Below are 16,648 nucleotides of genomic sequence, written 5' to 3'. Positions count from 1 at the left end.
TCAGCCTCAGTAGTTGCGGCACACAGGCTTAGTTACTCCACGGCATGTGGGATCTTCCCAGACCAGGGGTCGAACCCATGTCCCCTGAATTGACAGGCAGATTCTCAACTACTGCGCCACCAGGGAAGTCCCCAGACAGTTAAACTTTTATCTTTTTACCACTGTTCTTCTGGGTTTTCAATCTGAGTACTCCTCTTTTATTATCTTATTTAGTTTATCCTGTTATATTATTATTACACCTATCTCATATTCTCTTGTTTAGTTTTCTTATAACTTATAACTAAGTTTTCATATAACTAGTTGTTTTGTCTAAAATATGATGGGAAAGCATTCCTTGGGTTGTACATAAAATAGTGTTAAACAGTCTAATGGCAATCACTGATAGGCTGCTTAAATGAATGATATTTCCTTCATTCATTGTTTAGAAAGGGCCCATTGGGGAAGGGGAAAAACCAAAACAAAATCCAACACTATTCCAATTGACTGAGCTGCAGAAGTGGAAGCTCCTTAACACCCAGATGGCATTTGACTGTCATTTTATAAGCACGGGTTTTCCATCAAGTGAGACTACTACATTGTCTCCCAATTTCTCCTCAAGTGATGAATGCTCCTTAATCTCATCCATGCCATTTACACGCCACTTGTGTTTAATATATGTAAATTTCTTTTTAACGGCATCTTTGGAGCTAGCATAAATCATCTTGCTTTTTAAAGGTGCACTCTTAGAAGCCCAGAATATAAATATCAACACTAGGTCTTCTTTCTTAGACTCTTGTTTTGTATGTGGCATCATACAGAGCAAACTGGCAATCATTCAGAGCTAGCAACTTCACAAAAGATGTGTAGGGATCCTCTGTGGTATCACCAGTGTCATTTGCCAAGATCTGCTTTGCTTTCTCTACAATTATTTGTCCTTTCTCATCATTTAAACAGAAGAGACCTTCTTTCTTCCCTCCTTCCTTTCTTTCTTTCCTTTTAATCTTCTTTTGTGTAGGAGATTTCCTTATTTTCCTATCATTAAAAACTTTGATGACTTCATCATTCACTGTAACTCCAGAAGCCATAGTGCCTGGGGCTGCATTGGCAGCTCTGGCTCCAGTTCTGTGGCACTAGGAGGAGGAGAAGGAGAGGAGAGGTGGGTGGAAACCTTGTCTCTCTTGTTCACATCTGAATCTACAGAGCTTAGCACAGTGCCTGAAAATAGTATGTGCTCAGTAAATATTTGTAGAATGAATGAATGGGATTCCTCTAGAGGTTGTACATAAAAGTAATATTAAACAGTCTAATGGCAAGTTCCTGCTTTAAGAAACTTGAGAATTTGTAATTCCAAGGAAACTAGAAAGATATTTATAGGTGAGGAAACTGATACTTAGTGGGGTTCTAAGACTCATAGGCCGCACAGGTTCCTTGTCATGCCAATTGTTGGCCAATCTCTCCAGCCAAGTATGAGTTCTAAGACCACTGCTGCCTCTACTATGTGTACTATTTGAAGCCAAGTCCCCCTAAAACTGAGTTCCCCCACTGAGTTTATGATTAATCTATCTAAACTTTAATTTCCTTTCTTTTCCCCCCTGACCTCAATCCTGTGGTAACTGAACACTAATCAACTAGTCAGATGACTAAAACTGCTGTTGTGATAACATCATTAATGTTCTAAAACTGCTATTATAGATATCATCATTATTAGTGTACAAACTCAGGTTGTTTCTGCAGGGCAAGATGAGCTTACAGACCCGGAAGCCATGGACCACCTGGCCTGAGAATTCGAGGCATCCTGACTCCTGAAACTAAGATTAAGAAACGTCACGAGGTCTTCCCTGGTGGCACAGTGGTTGAGAGTCCGCCTGCCGATGCAGGGGACACGGGTTCGTGCCCCGGTCCGGGAAGATCCCACATGCCGCGGAGCGGCTGAGCCCGTGAGCCATGGCCGCTGAGCCTGCGCGGCCGGAGCCTGTGCTCCGCAACGGCAAAGGCCACAACAGTGAGAGGCCCGCGTACCGCAAAAAAAAAAAAAAAAAAAAAAAAAAAAAGAAATGTCACGAGATGATGATTAATCCTAGCCTCTTTGTTTTTCCTTTTTAAGAACCCCCTAACTCAAAGGCCAAGTGGGAGTGTATCTGAGGCTTGTCTCCCACCCCCTTGCTTGGTGCCCTGCAATAAACCTTTACTTTGCTGCAAACACCTCCTGTCAGAGTCTGGCTTTCTGAGCCTGGGGCATGTGAGTCCTTGCTGGGTTACATATTTGGCTGATGAGCACCTGTGATGTATGTTGTAGACAGGACTGCTCAGTGGCCCAGGGTTTGGAGAGGACGACCTACTACTGTCCTTTCCCCATACAGGAAGTGCAAGAACACAGCTAACAGATTTTTCAAGCATTCTCAGGCACTGCAGAGCTTAGAAAGCCCAGTAATTGGGAGCAGTTTCGTCCCAACCAGCAGGCAGCCTTAGCTATTTATTACCTGGCACTCTAGGGTAGCAGAGCTGGCAGTTCTGAGGAGGGTGGTTGCCCAGGCTCTCCTCTGGCAATCGTCTTCCTCCACCAGCTCCCAACAAAGACATTTAATCCCTTTCTTCCACTGCTCTCAGTTCTACTTGGTTGGGCTTTTAGAGGACAGAGACTGGAGTCCAATATTACACAAGTCGCCTATCTTTGTACATCTTTCTCGGCGCGCTCGCGCCGGCGCGGAGCTAAAGGAGGGGGTGGCGGGCGCGTCCCCGAACTGCGCTCTCCCACTGTCTGCTCCCCGCGCTGAGCCGGGCTCCGAGAGGCGGGCGCGCGCCCCGGGCCAAGGCCTCTTGAGGGAGCGCGCACGCTCCGCCTCTCCCCGCCTCCCTGATGCGCGCCCCGCCCCCTCGAGCTGCCGTGCGCCGAGCGCTCAACCACGGAGGACTTTGGCCCAGAGTAACCCCGCTCGCTTGAGCTTTCCCCTCTATTCCGCACCTACCCCCGACACGCCCTGAGAGCCCGCGGCGGTTGGGCGCTCGCTGCCCGCCCCTCTTCCTCCCTGCCGAGCTTCGGCTCACCCCCTCCCGGCCCCTGCGCGCGGCACCTCGTCATGGCGGCCCTCAGCAAGTCCATCCCTCATAACTGCTACGAGATCGGCCACACTTGGCACCCTTCCTGCGGGGTCTCCTTCGTGCAGATCACCAGGGGCGCCCTGGAGGAGTCCCTGAAGATCTATGCTCCCCTGTACTTGGTGAGACCCATCAGCTCCTCCCCCAGGGCGAGTTTAGTGTGGAGAATGGGCCAGGGCGTGCAGTCGTGCTCCGGAGGGGCCCGGGGCACTCGCCCTGTGTCGATTTCTCATTGGGAGGGGTCAGGGTATTTTTGGCGGCGGTGGGTGGGATGGGGGGAGATCGCGAGGGGCGGATATCCCAGATCCTACGGGGGGCGGGAGAAGGGGGAGGGGAATTAGAAGTTGAGCTGTCATCTGAATGCCTGTTGGGGAGAAGATGGGTTCCCAACTTCAGGATTAAGTTTGGGCCCTTAAAATTGTGAGTTCAGAGGCCTGCGTTATTTTCCCTCCCTCCTGCCCTGTGGAGAGGTGTTGTAGGTCAGCGAGGCGATGAGAAATGGCCTGCAATCATTCCTCATCTAATTCCCCCTATTTGGGCGCCCTCCTCCCCAATTTTTTTTTTTTTTTTTTAAGGGCATATTGGACATCAAGTCCCTGTGGCCTCAGATCTTGTCTCAGTTTGGGATGAGAGGATTGTAGCTTGAGGGTTTTGCAAGTGTTTTTGCAAGTTCACAAAGTGGTCTCCTGGTTGAGATTTTGCTTGGTGTTTTAAAGGGTGGTTCCAGTCTTTGAGTCAGTGAAAAATGTTTAGGAGATCTGACTTAATGTCAGGTAGGTCCTTCATTACACAGCTTTACCTGTAGGGCAATCTAAGTTTGGAGTTTTAACTAGAGAATATTTGGAAATACGTGTTTGTATCATGGAGAATTGTTAAAGAAGTTTGTTCTTAAATGTTCTCACCAGCATCTCTTTTTTTTTTTTTTTCAATAATCTCATCCTTGGTATTAAAGATTTATCGCTTTGACTATTGAAGTTCATTCTCTTATTTTCTTGCCCAATAGAGCCTGTGTCCTAAGAAGGCAAAGGTATATTTATTTTTGGTATGTTTTCTAAAAGTTCCATCCAGTGTCCAGTGGATGGTCAATTCTTACTTCTCATTGAGTAATGATTTAGATTTATACCCTAATATTCCTGAAGGTGTGTCATGACCATATCTGTAGTACTTCTTGAAAAGTCTGATTATTTATTACAGAGATAACAGAGGAGAAGATGGTAACTTTCTCTGAGCTTGTGGAAGCCAGTTCATTTGTGTCATATATACTTATGCGTTTCAAACTTTAATGTGTGTTAGGAATCCACTGGGGGAGAATGTTAAAATGGGGGTTCTGATTCAGTCGGTCTGGGTGGGGCCTGAGATTCTGCATTTCTAACAAACTCCCAGGTAATATTAATACTTCTGGATCAAGAGCCACAGTTTGAATAGTAAGGATCTAGAGTAAAGGCTGATAATAAACTTATCATTGGAGCTGTAAATGTCTTCCTTGATTTTCTTTGGCCAAGATCCATGTTTATCTGCTTTTCCACATGAATTGTGGCCAGTCTGTAGCTCAATTTTTTTTTTTTTAAATAGAAAATCTACAAACATGATTGCGCTCTTGATGTATTCAGTAATACAAAGAGATTGTTCCTTCCCTTAGAGGATTATGAGGTATGTGGTGAGAGAGTTTATGGTATGTAATTTCTCCCTCTGAAAATCCATAGCACTTTTATTGTACCTCACTTATTCATTCATCCATTCATTCAACAATTGTTTGTTGAGGGCCTGATGTTTTTCATATTTACAGCCTAGATAATTTATTGGTTATGTTTCCTGATAGGGTAGTTCGGGGGACAACAGGAACATGAGCAATAGAAGCCCACCTTCTATTCCAGTAGGTGGGCTGGGGTCAAGGAGGGTCAAGAAAAGTTTGTGTTTTACCATTATGTCTCCAGCTAGATTAAATACTTCTTGAGGACAGATTCTTGATCTTATTTGGCTTTGTAATATCTGTATTCAAGATAGCTGGGTCGCTATTCAAGAGTGGTTGTGAAGTAAAATTAATGGGAACTGACCAGTATTTTATTTTAAGTGAAATAGAAGAGAATAGAAAAAAATTAGAGTCTACTGCAGGTGGTATGGATAAGCATTATTTCATGACAGTTTTGTTTGTTATATTTGTATGGGTTGTTGGGGCTCTTAGAGCATATACCAACACTTTGCTCATTGTCAGTGTTAGGTAGTTGTTGATTAAATGTGTAATCCAGGGTACCAAGATACAAGGTGGTGTGGGAAGAAGTGGGCTTTTAAAAGGGATCAGCCACTTCTGATTTTGAATCTCAGCTTCATCAGTTACTAGCTCTTTGACTTTGTGCAAGTTACTTTGTCTTTCTCTGTGAGATTAAGTGAAATAATGCACAGAAGATGTATCATGTTTTCTAGTTCCTAATAGGTCTTGAATAATTCGGCATTTTTTTCTTCCCCATTCTCTCAGTGGCACTTAAGTTAGGTGTGAAGTTCATTGAGGGCGGCTAGGGAGGGCTCCTTGGAAGAAGTAGCATTTGACTTGGACCTTGAAGATAAGGAGGTACAGACATTGATTCATGTATTGATTCATGTATTAGATATTTATAGGATACTTATTCTTAATGGAGCGGAGGGAGAATGGTGTGAATTGAGTCAGAAATCTAAGTGGTTTCGTAAAAGAAGTAGTACCTGTATTGATTGGCTGAAACAGAAGTTTTGTGTATAGCTGTATGAGTAATAACAACTCTTATTTATTGAACACTCATGTGCTTAAACCTTCACGTATTTTCTCTTATTTAATCCTTACACAACTCTGTCTTATCTCCATTTCATAGGTAGGAAAACTGAAGATTAGAGACATTAAGCAGTTTCCAAGATTCAGAGCTAGTAAGGGAAAGGAAAGGTGGTTTTTTTTTTTTTTTTTTTGACTCAAAGACTGAAGGCCAGGCTAAAGGTGCCATTGAGATTTTTTTTTGAACAAAGGGGTTACAAGTACAGAATGGTGCTTTCAGATGATGAATCTGGTCGAAATGGGTAGAACTGGATTGGAAAGACCGTTTAGGAGTTGATGCAGTAGATTCACTCAAGTGGTAGAAAGAATCAGTTCTCATGGAATCTTACTTTGCAACTTATTAGCAGTGTGATCTTAGGAAAATTATCTCACTTCTTTGAGCCTTAGTCTCCTTGCTTTGCAGAAGATAACTATACCCATCTCTTAGGGTTGTTGTGAGGATTTAAATGGGATAATAGTGTGTTGGAATAGCAGCTATCATGTAGTGGGGCCCTAATCAAGCGTTGCTGTTATTAAAATAGTGCGTTTGTTATGATCTGTGTCTCCACCTCTAGTTAGAATGGTGGTTTGTATTCAGAACTAGCACGGTACTTCAGTAGGTGCTTCAGGAAGTGTCTGAATGAGTGCAGGTATGAATGAATGAATTCATGAATAATTCAGGAGTGAGGAGATAGTATTTGGCAGGTCTAAGGTAGTGCCAGAGAGAAAGGAAGGGCAGTTTTAGAGGCATTTCACAGGAGAGGCCTTTCATAGGAAGAACGAACAGACTTAGAGACTGAGAATATTAGGGCAGTGTGAGGTCTTGTTTATGCTTCCAGGATTTCAAGTCTGATGCTGTTGCCATCATTGATAGAAAAGGAGAAGTTTAAGGGAAGCTGGGTTGGGGGAAAATTTTAGTCAAGAGTGTTTTCTGGAGCCTATATATATATCTGCTTGTATATCTGCTTTTCATTTGAAATATTACCATGTGTGTTGTACTAAACTGATTCGTTTTGTTCCTTTCAGGTTTACTCTCTTTTTAAAAAAAAAATTTTTTTTTTAAAAATTTATTTATTTAGTTATTTGGCTGCGCCTGGTCTTAGTTGTGGCATGCGGGATCTTCATTGTGGTGTGTGGGATCTGTTTTTTTTTTATGTGGACCATTTTTAAAGTCTTTATTGAATTTGTTACAATATTGCTTCTTTTTTTTTTTAATGTTTTGTTTTGGCTGCGAGGCACGTGGGATCTTAGCTCCCCGACCAGAGATTGAACCCGCACCCCCTGCATTGGAAGGCAAAGTCTTAACCACTGGGCCACCAGGGAAGTCCCACGTGGGATCTTTTAGTTGCGGCATGCGGGATCTTTAGTTGCGGCATGCGAACTCTTAGTTGCAGCACATGGGATCTGGTTTCCTGACCAGGGATTGAACCTGGGCCCCCTGCATTGGAAGCATGGGGTCTTAGCTACTGGGCCACCAGGGAAGTCCCCAGGTTTACTCTCTTGTTCTATGCATCTGCTCTCATGCTTTTCTCATCTTGGTATCTACAGCTATTCTTGGTATTCACCTTCTAATGCTTAAACCATGTTGAAATGTAGATGGACTATTCCTTTTCACAGTGAATCTTTGTGTTTTCACGATTTGTAAAAAACATCATCATCAATTTACTTGATGTAGTTTTTTTTTTTAAAAAAGAATCCTACATATGTTGTAATGTATGCTAATAATTTATGTATGTACCAAAAATGTATTTCAGGAAGCTATATATATATATTTTTGGTCTTTTTTTTTTTTTTACATCTTTATTGGAGTATAATTGCTTTACAATGGTGTGTTGGTTTCTGCTTTATAACAAAGTGAATCAGTTATACATATGTTCCCATATCTCTTCCCTCTTGCATCTCCCTCCCTCCTACCCTCCCTATCCCACCCCTCCAGGCAGTCACAAAGCACCGAGCTGATCTCCCTGTGCTATGCGGCTGAGGAAGCTATATTTTGAATATAGTTATTGCCATGCATTCACAATAAGTGGTACCCATCACTACACACATTCACATGAAACAGTTGTTAAACTGTTTAAACCCTTGACTACCACTAAAATTAATGAAAGCATAGTGCCCTTGGTACTTGTGGCAAATTTAGAATACACAGTTGCCCATTTAGGAGGATGGATTCTGTGCTGTTCAAATTCTTAGGTGCCTTTTCTAAAAGGAAAGCTTGTTCAGTTGTCTCGGGTGGTTCTAAGATCTTGTTTTTCCTGGTGTCTTTCCACAGGACCTCCAGATTAGGGTACTGGCATTTATCGTTAGCTGACTTCAGAGTAGAGCCTTTCACACTTTTGGGAAGGAATGATTTAAAAACCTGCTTCTTCAGCGACCTTCAGATGTTTACACCCTTCTTCAGAGTATAAAAATGTTTACTTAATATTTACTCCCCTTGAATTTTATAATCTTGACAGACTTGTTAGAGTGTAAGTTCATAAACACTTAAGCAGGAGTTGGATTTCTTAGGAATAAAAAAAACCAACAACAACTTATGGACAGTCTTTAGTTGCGAAAGGCTTGAAAACCACTGACTAAAATTTCAGTGATGGAGTTTTTGGTTTTTTTTTTTAATGTTCTCACACAGTTATATTTTATGGAAAAAATGGTAATTCTACAAAACTTCTCAAGCTTAACTCCACTTACAAGATGGTGTTCAGATTTCTGTATTTCAGTATGACTTAGGAGGCAGGATCCTAGATTCTGGGATCAAATTGCCTATGTTAGAATTCTAGCTCACTACTTACTAGCTGGGTAACCTCAGACAAATTACCTAACTCCTCTAAGCCTCAGTTTCGGTAAATTTTAACTCTGGAGGCCCTGGTGAGGATTAAATGTGGCATAATATATGAAGTGCTTCTGGCATGCAGTGTGCACTGAGTTTTTAAAGGCAGTGTTTTAGCAGGTAGAGAAAATGAGTCCAGCAATGAGACTTTTTGAAATTTTTGGTAATAGGCCATTTGTTTTTGTTTTTTACTTAAAAAAAGAGAGAGACCAAAGTCATTAAGGAATACAAACTGCTGAGAATATTTGAATTATTTGACATTTGGAGATCATGGAATTTGTAAATATGATGGATTAATTCCCCTTTGATTTTTCCCTGAGTCCTACTTTAGGGGTGGAGGTGAGGGGGCTCATTTTATTTTTCTAGTCAATAAGTAAATGATGATTCTTTTACAAGATTTGTTATTATCCCTTTGGACGTGTAAGTTTTGTCTTTCAACTGAGCAGTTAAATGATGAGTTTTCCTATTTGTCAACAAGAGATTGTGAGTGTGTTGAACTTGTTTTTCTATGTGACTTCTTGGTATTCTTTGGCTGATCTCTGTTGATTACAAAGCACACTTCCAGCACATTACTTCTAGTTGAAAGTTGAAGACATATTGTACTAAACACTTTCATAACTCACCCTTTTCTGTGGCCAAATCTTCTTTACTATTGTTTGTCCCTTTAGTTATCCTAAATCGGGGATAAAAATTATTGCTATTCATGTTTCTGAGTCAGTAGATTCTTATTAAAATGGATATTTGGTTGATTTAAAAAAATTTTAAAGCCTTCAACAAATCCTTAATAGGTATTTTTCAATGTCGACATTAGTTCCTTTTGCCTCGTCACTAGAAAGTTCTTTTCAAATCAAATGGAGTGATCCTCTATCTGGTAAAGTTTATCCTCTTCAATAGAATCATTCATTTTGGTAGAGAGAGAAGCACACCTGGAGAAGTTAGGGATCCAAATCCACTCTGGTCATCCCCGTGGTGACAGATTTTTCCATTGGATCGCCTTCATAACCAACTCTCTAGTTGATTTACTGTGGTACAGATTATTTTGAATAACCAGACCTCTTATTTACTATTTAGAAAATTATATTTTTCATGAACGTTTGACTCATTAAAATATTTTTATGATTATTTGTTGATAAACATTGATGAAAAAATATACACAAATTGAGGGGAGATGACTTGATGATCAGGTTTAGTAATATTATATATCTGAACCTTGATGGTTAGTATTGGAATATTTGTCCCCTATTCATTTACCAGTTATTTATTGAGTCTGCTATGTGCAGGCTGCTGTGTATAGCAGCTGTGTGCTATGTGGTATGGTGGAAAATAAAAAAAATGAATGGGACATACTTCTTATATTGTAAGAAGGAGGGGAGACTAGGCATGTATTATCCTGTAAAAAAATTCATTGAGATAAATACCGTAAGGTACATATTAAAGTGGTTTGAGAGATGGAGGTGGAAGGTCATATTTGACTGGGGAGATAAGGGGAAACTTAATGAGAGAGATGGCATTTTAGTGGCCTTGAAGGGAAAACAGGATTTGGAAAGGTAGAAATAGGTGGGGGATAAGGGAGAGGAATGGCTTGAACAAAGACATTCAGGTAGAATAGGATATAGTGTGCTTTGGGGAATGGCAGGTGGAATTTGGACGTTATTTGTTGTAGTAGGCGATTGCTAAAGGTGGCCAACAGGGGTAGTATGCCTGAAGTTATTTCATAAAGCTTAATCTGGCAGTGGTATATAGAAATCTTGGATTCAGTGACTCAGATGTAAAGCAGATGGAGGAAAGCAATGAAGCTATAAGATTTTAAGCCTCGTTTATTGGAATATGTGCAAGGTAGTGCTTTGGAAAAAATATCTTCAGTGAAATATGCTGGATTGCATTGGGGCATATTGAGTTTTAGCTACTAGTACGATATCTGGGTGGAAAATGACCAAGAGGCATTGAGAAATGGAGAGTTGCTGTTCTAGAGAAAAGGTGGGGTTAGAGATTTAGGTTTCATCTCTGTTCTTATGACATATTCTTTATGTCGTAAGATAGAGATGAAAGTTGAAGCCCTGGTAAGTCAACAAGGAAGAGAGGTCTTTAGGTCAGCAAGGGTTTAGAAAGAGAAGACAACTTAAATGCTCATTTTTGGAGTGGAGGAAAAAGAAAAAGAAGCAGTCAGAGAGGTATGAAGAGATAGAGAAGAAAGAGTGTTGCAGAGAAGTGTCGAGCAGGGAGTTTTGGGAAGTATTGTTAAGAGGTGGGAAGAGCATGGGCTTGAATCTCAGTCCTGCCACTTACTAGCTTTGTGACCTTGAGCAAGTCTCTTAACATATGTGAACCACAGTGTTCTCATCTGTAAAATGGGGGTCAAATACCTATCTCATGTCTTTTAAAAATATGAATCAGAACACTCCAGTGGCTTTCCATCTCAGAAAATGTGAAATCTTTGCCATGGCTGTTGCTTGATTGCATTTCATACCATTTTTCCCTTTGCTTATTCACCTCTGTCCAGATATAATTTACATGATTTATTTTATAATTTTGAATCTAAGTTTTGTTATTTAGGATGGAGGGCTCTTGATTTCTGAGGAATAAATTGGACAACAGATTGTCAAAAAATGAAAATGTCTGTGGAGTAAATGAATGTAGTATGGCTTCCTCTTTTCATGAGTAATGACTTGAGAAAAAAACCCTTGCCTCAAATTTGTGCGTAAGCAATATACATGTAAGTAGTTACTTTTATTGATTATGACAAGACAACCTGGATCGAAAGGCTGGAACACAAACTTATGTTCCATAGATCTACCTGTATAAGGTTTGATAGTGATAAAAAATGTATAAGACTTTAATAATAGATTTATAATTTATTCATTAAGTATTTATTGAATATGTACCAGGCCTGTGTGCTAGGTGATAATTTGAGAAGGGGAGTTAATTGAAGTGACTGCTTAATAAAGAGCTAAATAAAGTTTTGGAAAGTCTTTTCTTTTTTTTTTTGCGGTACGCGGGCCTCTCACTGTTGTGGCCTCTCCTGTTGTGGAGCACAGGCTACGGATGCGCAGGCTCAGCAGCCATGGCTCACGGGCCTAGCCGCTCCGGGGCACAAACCCGTGTCCCCTGCATCGGCAGTTGGACTCTCAACCACTGCGCCACCAGGGAAGCCCCTGGAAAGTCTTTTCAAAATGTATTGGTAGGGACTTCCCTGGTGGCGCAGTGGTTAAGAATTCACCTGCCAATGCAGGGGACAAAGGTGCAAGCCCTGCTGCAGGAAGATCCCACATGCTGTGGAGCAACTAAACCCATGTGCCACAAGTACTGAGCCTGCGCTCTAGAGCCCACGAGCCACAACTACTGAGCCTGTGTGTCACAACTACTTAAGCCCACATGCTCAGAGCCCATGCTCCACAACAAGAGAAGCCACCGTAATGAGAAGCCCGCGCACCGCAACGAAGAGTAGCCCCTGCTTGCCACAACTAGAGAAGCCTGCGCACAGGAATGAAGACCCAATGCAGCCAAAAATAAATAAATTTATACAAAATGTATTGGTACAAGCAATCCCACTCCTGTGCATATATCTGGAGAAAACCATAATTCAAAAGGATACATGCACCCCAGTGTTCACTGTAGCACTATTTACAATAGCCAGAACATGGCAGCAAACTAAATGTCCACTGACAGAGGAATGGATAAAGAAGATGTGATACATATATACCATGGAATATTACTCAGCCATAAAAAAGAACAAATAATGCCATTTGCAGCAACATGGATGGACCTAGAGATTATCATACTGAGTGAAGTAAGTCAGACAAAGAAAGGCAAATATCATATGATATCGCTTGTATGTAGAATCTAAAATAAATGGTACAAATGAACCTATTTACAAAACAGAAACTGAGTCACAGGTGTAGAAAACAAACTTATGGTTACCAAAGAGGAAAGGGGGGGGATAAATTGGGAGATTGGGATTGACATATACACACTACTGTATATAAAAGATAACTAATAAGAACATACTGTATAGCACAGGGAACTATATTCATTGCTCTGTAATGACCTTTATGGGAATGGAGTCTAGAAGGGAGTGGATATATGTTTATGTGTGGCTGATTCACTTTGCTGTACAGCAGAAACTAACACAACATTGTAAATCAACTATACTCCAATAAAAAAATTTAATTAAAAATGTATTGGTACAGTTTTTCATTACTTATATAATATAGTGAATGTGAAATATATTTATATCCCCAAGGACTCTACTGGGCACATAGTAATGCATATTAGTTGATGCTTTGATGATTAAGGGTGTTAAACTATTTTATCATAACAGTGGTATTTTATTAAAGATTTATTTTAATCTCTGTTGATCTGAGGTCAAACTTTTAAATTGTCTTTTGATTTATCACTATCTTAGCTTTCTTTCTACTAATTGATCTCCTCTAAAAGAGTGTGGTGATTTTTTGGGTGTATTTTTTCCTTCATGTTTAGTGTGAGATGTATCTGCTTCATCTGAGAAAACTAGGAGTGTAGTTAATAAGTATTTGTTAATGAGCCTGATTTATTAGTGAATCAAATTGGTACTGTAAAGTGATGTTACAAATTGTATATGAGGCTCTCCTCTTCTTCAGATATGCTTGAGGAGAATCAACTGAAGTGAATGAATGCAGATTTTAAGCAATTTTGCTTTCAGCAGCATAGAAAAATATTAATTGAAATGAATGTATGTGTGAAAAAAGAGTATGAAAAGAGGGACGAATGCTGGCTCAAGTATCATCAGGTTTGAGCAGATTCCTTTTATAAGAATGCTGAATTTACAGTGTTTTCAACTTATTATCATTTATTTTGTATAGTCTTTTGACTCATTACATGTGTCAGGTTGCTTTGATTTCTTGATTCTAACTAGATCCTTGGAGTTTGGATTGTCACTAGTCCAGTTTGGGAGTTGTCCTGAAGGATTCAGTATCTACTGGCAATGATGGAAGGAGACTTATTCTGATCATTTTTGATTTCTAAACCCTGAAAAAAGTAGACACGGGGCCATCTTTTTCAGACCTATTTCTTAGAAACTCTCAAGCCCAGGAGACACTGAATTAATCAGGATCAGACTGAATTTCAGAGTGTGCTCATAGTTCCATTTGGAGCCCAGGGAGTGTTACTGTAACTGTATTTACTATGAATCTTCATTTTCTCTGTCTTTCCTATCCTCATTTTACTCTTCAGATATTACAGATTGCCTGTAATGTGTCAGAAATACAGGGGTAGGGGGAACAAGATGTATGTGGACATTACAGTTAAGGGGGAAGATAAGAAGATAAATGAAATATACAAAAAAATATTTCAACTGTGGTAAGTGCTAATAAGAAGTACAGGACGTTGCTAGAGAGTGTTACATGAGGTGGGTTTGGGAAGGCTTTCCCAACGAAGTAACCTAGTGAGTATATGAATATATACATATATTAAGTGAATATGTATTAGGCTTAACATTTATGGCACATAACCCAAATTTTAGTGTGAGATAATTCAGAGAAATAAGAAGCAGTTACTTTACAGAGAGATTATTTAAGGATTTCTTAAAACCAGTATCCTGGGCAAGAATTTGGTTTCTTTCCTTTTGACATTGGTCTTTACTTAAACTTGAAGCCAAAGGCAGTAATGAAACAGCTTAGATCATACAAATACCTTGATTAACAGATTCTCTGAAATTGAACCTCCTTCTAATAAAAATCTGTATTTTAAGTTAAGGTAGTCAGAAATTTTCAGTTACAAATGTTAGAAAAACTATTTTAATCTCTATTTGTCTTCACTGATTTAAAGGTAAATCAAGGTTGTTTTAGACAAAATTGTCTAAAGGTCTGGGAAGTTAAGCATCTTTTTAAAGCATTCCTTTTCTGTGCTCTTTTCTCTTTTTCACGTGGTTAAATTTATGGTTAAATTTCTTTTCTGGTTTAAATAGGTGGTCAGGGTTATCCCCATCAGAAAATAGTAAGGGATTTTATATTTGTTAAATAGTTGACGGGCTAATTGTTAGACTTCATTGTGGGTGAGTTTTAGCAAATGTGTGAGTACAAGTACAGTTTAAACCTTTTGAGAATTGCTTTGTCTTCTGTTAAAAAAATTTCATATAACAACAGATGGTGAGGCAGTTTGGTTTTTTTTAGCAGCATAGTCCCCTGATATCTGTGCTTTCTTCTCTTGCTCAAATTGTCCCTACTTCTTTGACTTGAACTCTTAGTTTGCTAGAGTTCTATTTTAAGGATTCAATTCAATACACGTGATATTCTCATTGGAGAGACTGGAATGTATGTACATAACCTCTGTTTTTCATCTGAATATAGTTCTTCAGTAGGAAGCGTATTATTTGAATTTTTCTTCACTAATTAAGGTATTTCACATTAGAGCCCAGGATATTTGTACTTAAGTATGCAGAAGATGGCAGGTTATGAAAAATGTTTTGGTTTAAGATTATAGTATTGCATGGGGAGTTATAGCAATAAGTTGAAGTAACAGGTGTGTGTTTTCAAGACTATCCCCTACATTACCAAAAATATTAATATTACTCAGTTTAGAACATGGCTGTAATATACACAGGAGTCAATCTGAGTTTTGTTCTTGATCATATTTTGTCTCAATATTATATCTAAAGTATATTTTCAGGTTTATCTTTAGAGCCTATGTCAACTTTCTTATAAATTTGAAAGTGGCTCTTTTATTGAGAGTAGATGATTATAAACTTAATGGTCATCACTGAAACTTGATGGTATGATTTTCATTACAGGGAGGTTTAAGAATAAGTAGATAAGGAAACTTTTGAAGATTTGTATTCTCTGGCATATATTAGTAACAAAGTTGCCCTAGTTTTTTAAAAATTTTATTATTATTTAAAAAATTAAAAAATTAATATATTTTTGAAGTATAGTTGATTTACATTAGTTTCAGGTGTACAACACAGTGAATCAAACTTTTTATAGGTTATACTCCATTTAAAGTTATTTTAAAATATTGGTTATATTCCCTGTGATGTATAATATATCCCTGTAACTTATTTATTTTATTTTATTTTAAAAAACATTTATTTGGCTGAGCCGAGTCTTAGTTGTGGCACGCGGGATCTTTATTGCAGCATGCGGGATCTTTAGTTGCGGCATACGGGATCCAGCTCCCCGACCAGGGATTGAACCTGGGACCCCTGCATTGGGAGCGCGCAGTCTTAACTGCTGGACCACCAGGGAAGTCCCAACTTATTTATGTTATATGTAGTAGTTTGTACCTCTTAATCCCTTACTCATGTCTTGCCTCTACCCCTTTCCTTCTTCTCAGTAGTAACCACTATTTTGTTCTCTATATCTGTGAGTCTATTTCTGCTATATTCATTGCTTTGTTTTTTTTAGATTCCATATATAAGTGATAACATACAGTATTTGTCTTTCTCTGTCTGACTTGTTTCACTCAGCATAATGCCCTCCAGGTCCACCCATGTTATTGCAAATGGCATAATTTCATTCTTTTTTATGACTGAGTTCTTTACTCATTCATCTGTTGATGGACACTTAGGTTGCTTCCATATCTTTGCTATTGTAAATAATGTTGCAGTGAACATTGGGGTGCATTTATCTTTTTGAATTAGTGTTTTTCTTTTCTTCAGCTGTATACCCAGGAGTGCAATTGCTGGGTCATATGGTAGTTCTGTTTTTAGGGGTTTTTTTTTTTTTTTTGAGGTATGCGGGCCTCTCACTGTTGTGGCCTATCCCGTTATGGAGCACAAGCTCCGGATGCGCAGACTCAGCGGCCATGGCTCACGGGCCCAGCCGCTCTGCGGCATGTGGGATCCTTCCGGACTGGGGCACGAACCCGTGTCCCCTTCATCGGCAGGCGGACTCTCAACACTGCGCCACCAGGGAAGCCCTATTTTTAGTTTTTTGAGGGACCTTCATACTGTTTTCCATAGTGGCTACACCAGTTTACATACCCACCAAACAGCGTACTAG

General features: G+C 39.6%; 1 protein-coding gene and 1 pseudogene across 3 annotated transcripts in view; one reads left to right on the top strand and one right to left on the bottom strand.

Annotated features, from left to right (window-relative positions):
- Positions 1-532: 532 nt before the first annotated feature.
- Positions 533-1,064, bottom strand: LOC114887546 (annotated as a pseudogene).
- Positions 1,065-2,881: 1,817 nt separating this feature from the next.
- The window catches only part of TMEM135 (transmembrane protein 135), a 243,989-nt gene continuing 230,222 nt past the window's right edge, over positions 2,882-16,648 (top strand). For all 3 annotated transcript variants that reach the window (XM_029206795.1, XM_029206794.1, XM_029206793.1), the window contains exon 1: positions 2,882-3,197. In XM_029206795.1, the coding sequence (XP_029062628.1) occupies positions 3,057-3,197 (141 nt within the window). In that variant the 5' untranslated portion in view covers positions 2,882-3,056. The remainder of the gene's footprint in view (positions 3,198-16,648) is intronic.

The sequence above is a fragment of the Monodon monoceros genome, unplaced genomic scaffold, assembly GCF_005190385.1.
Source record: "Monodon monoceros isolate NGI ecotype Baffin Bay Population unplaced genomic scaffold, NGI_Narwhal_1 Super_Scaffold_7, whole genome shotgun sequence".
NCBI classification, from domain to species: Eukaryota; Metazoa; Chordata; class Mammalia; order Artiodactyla; family Monodontidae; genus Monodon; species Monodon monoceros.
The sequence above is the reverse complement of the archived record's forward strand: the minus strand, read 5'-3'. Positions and strand labels throughout refer to the sequence as shown.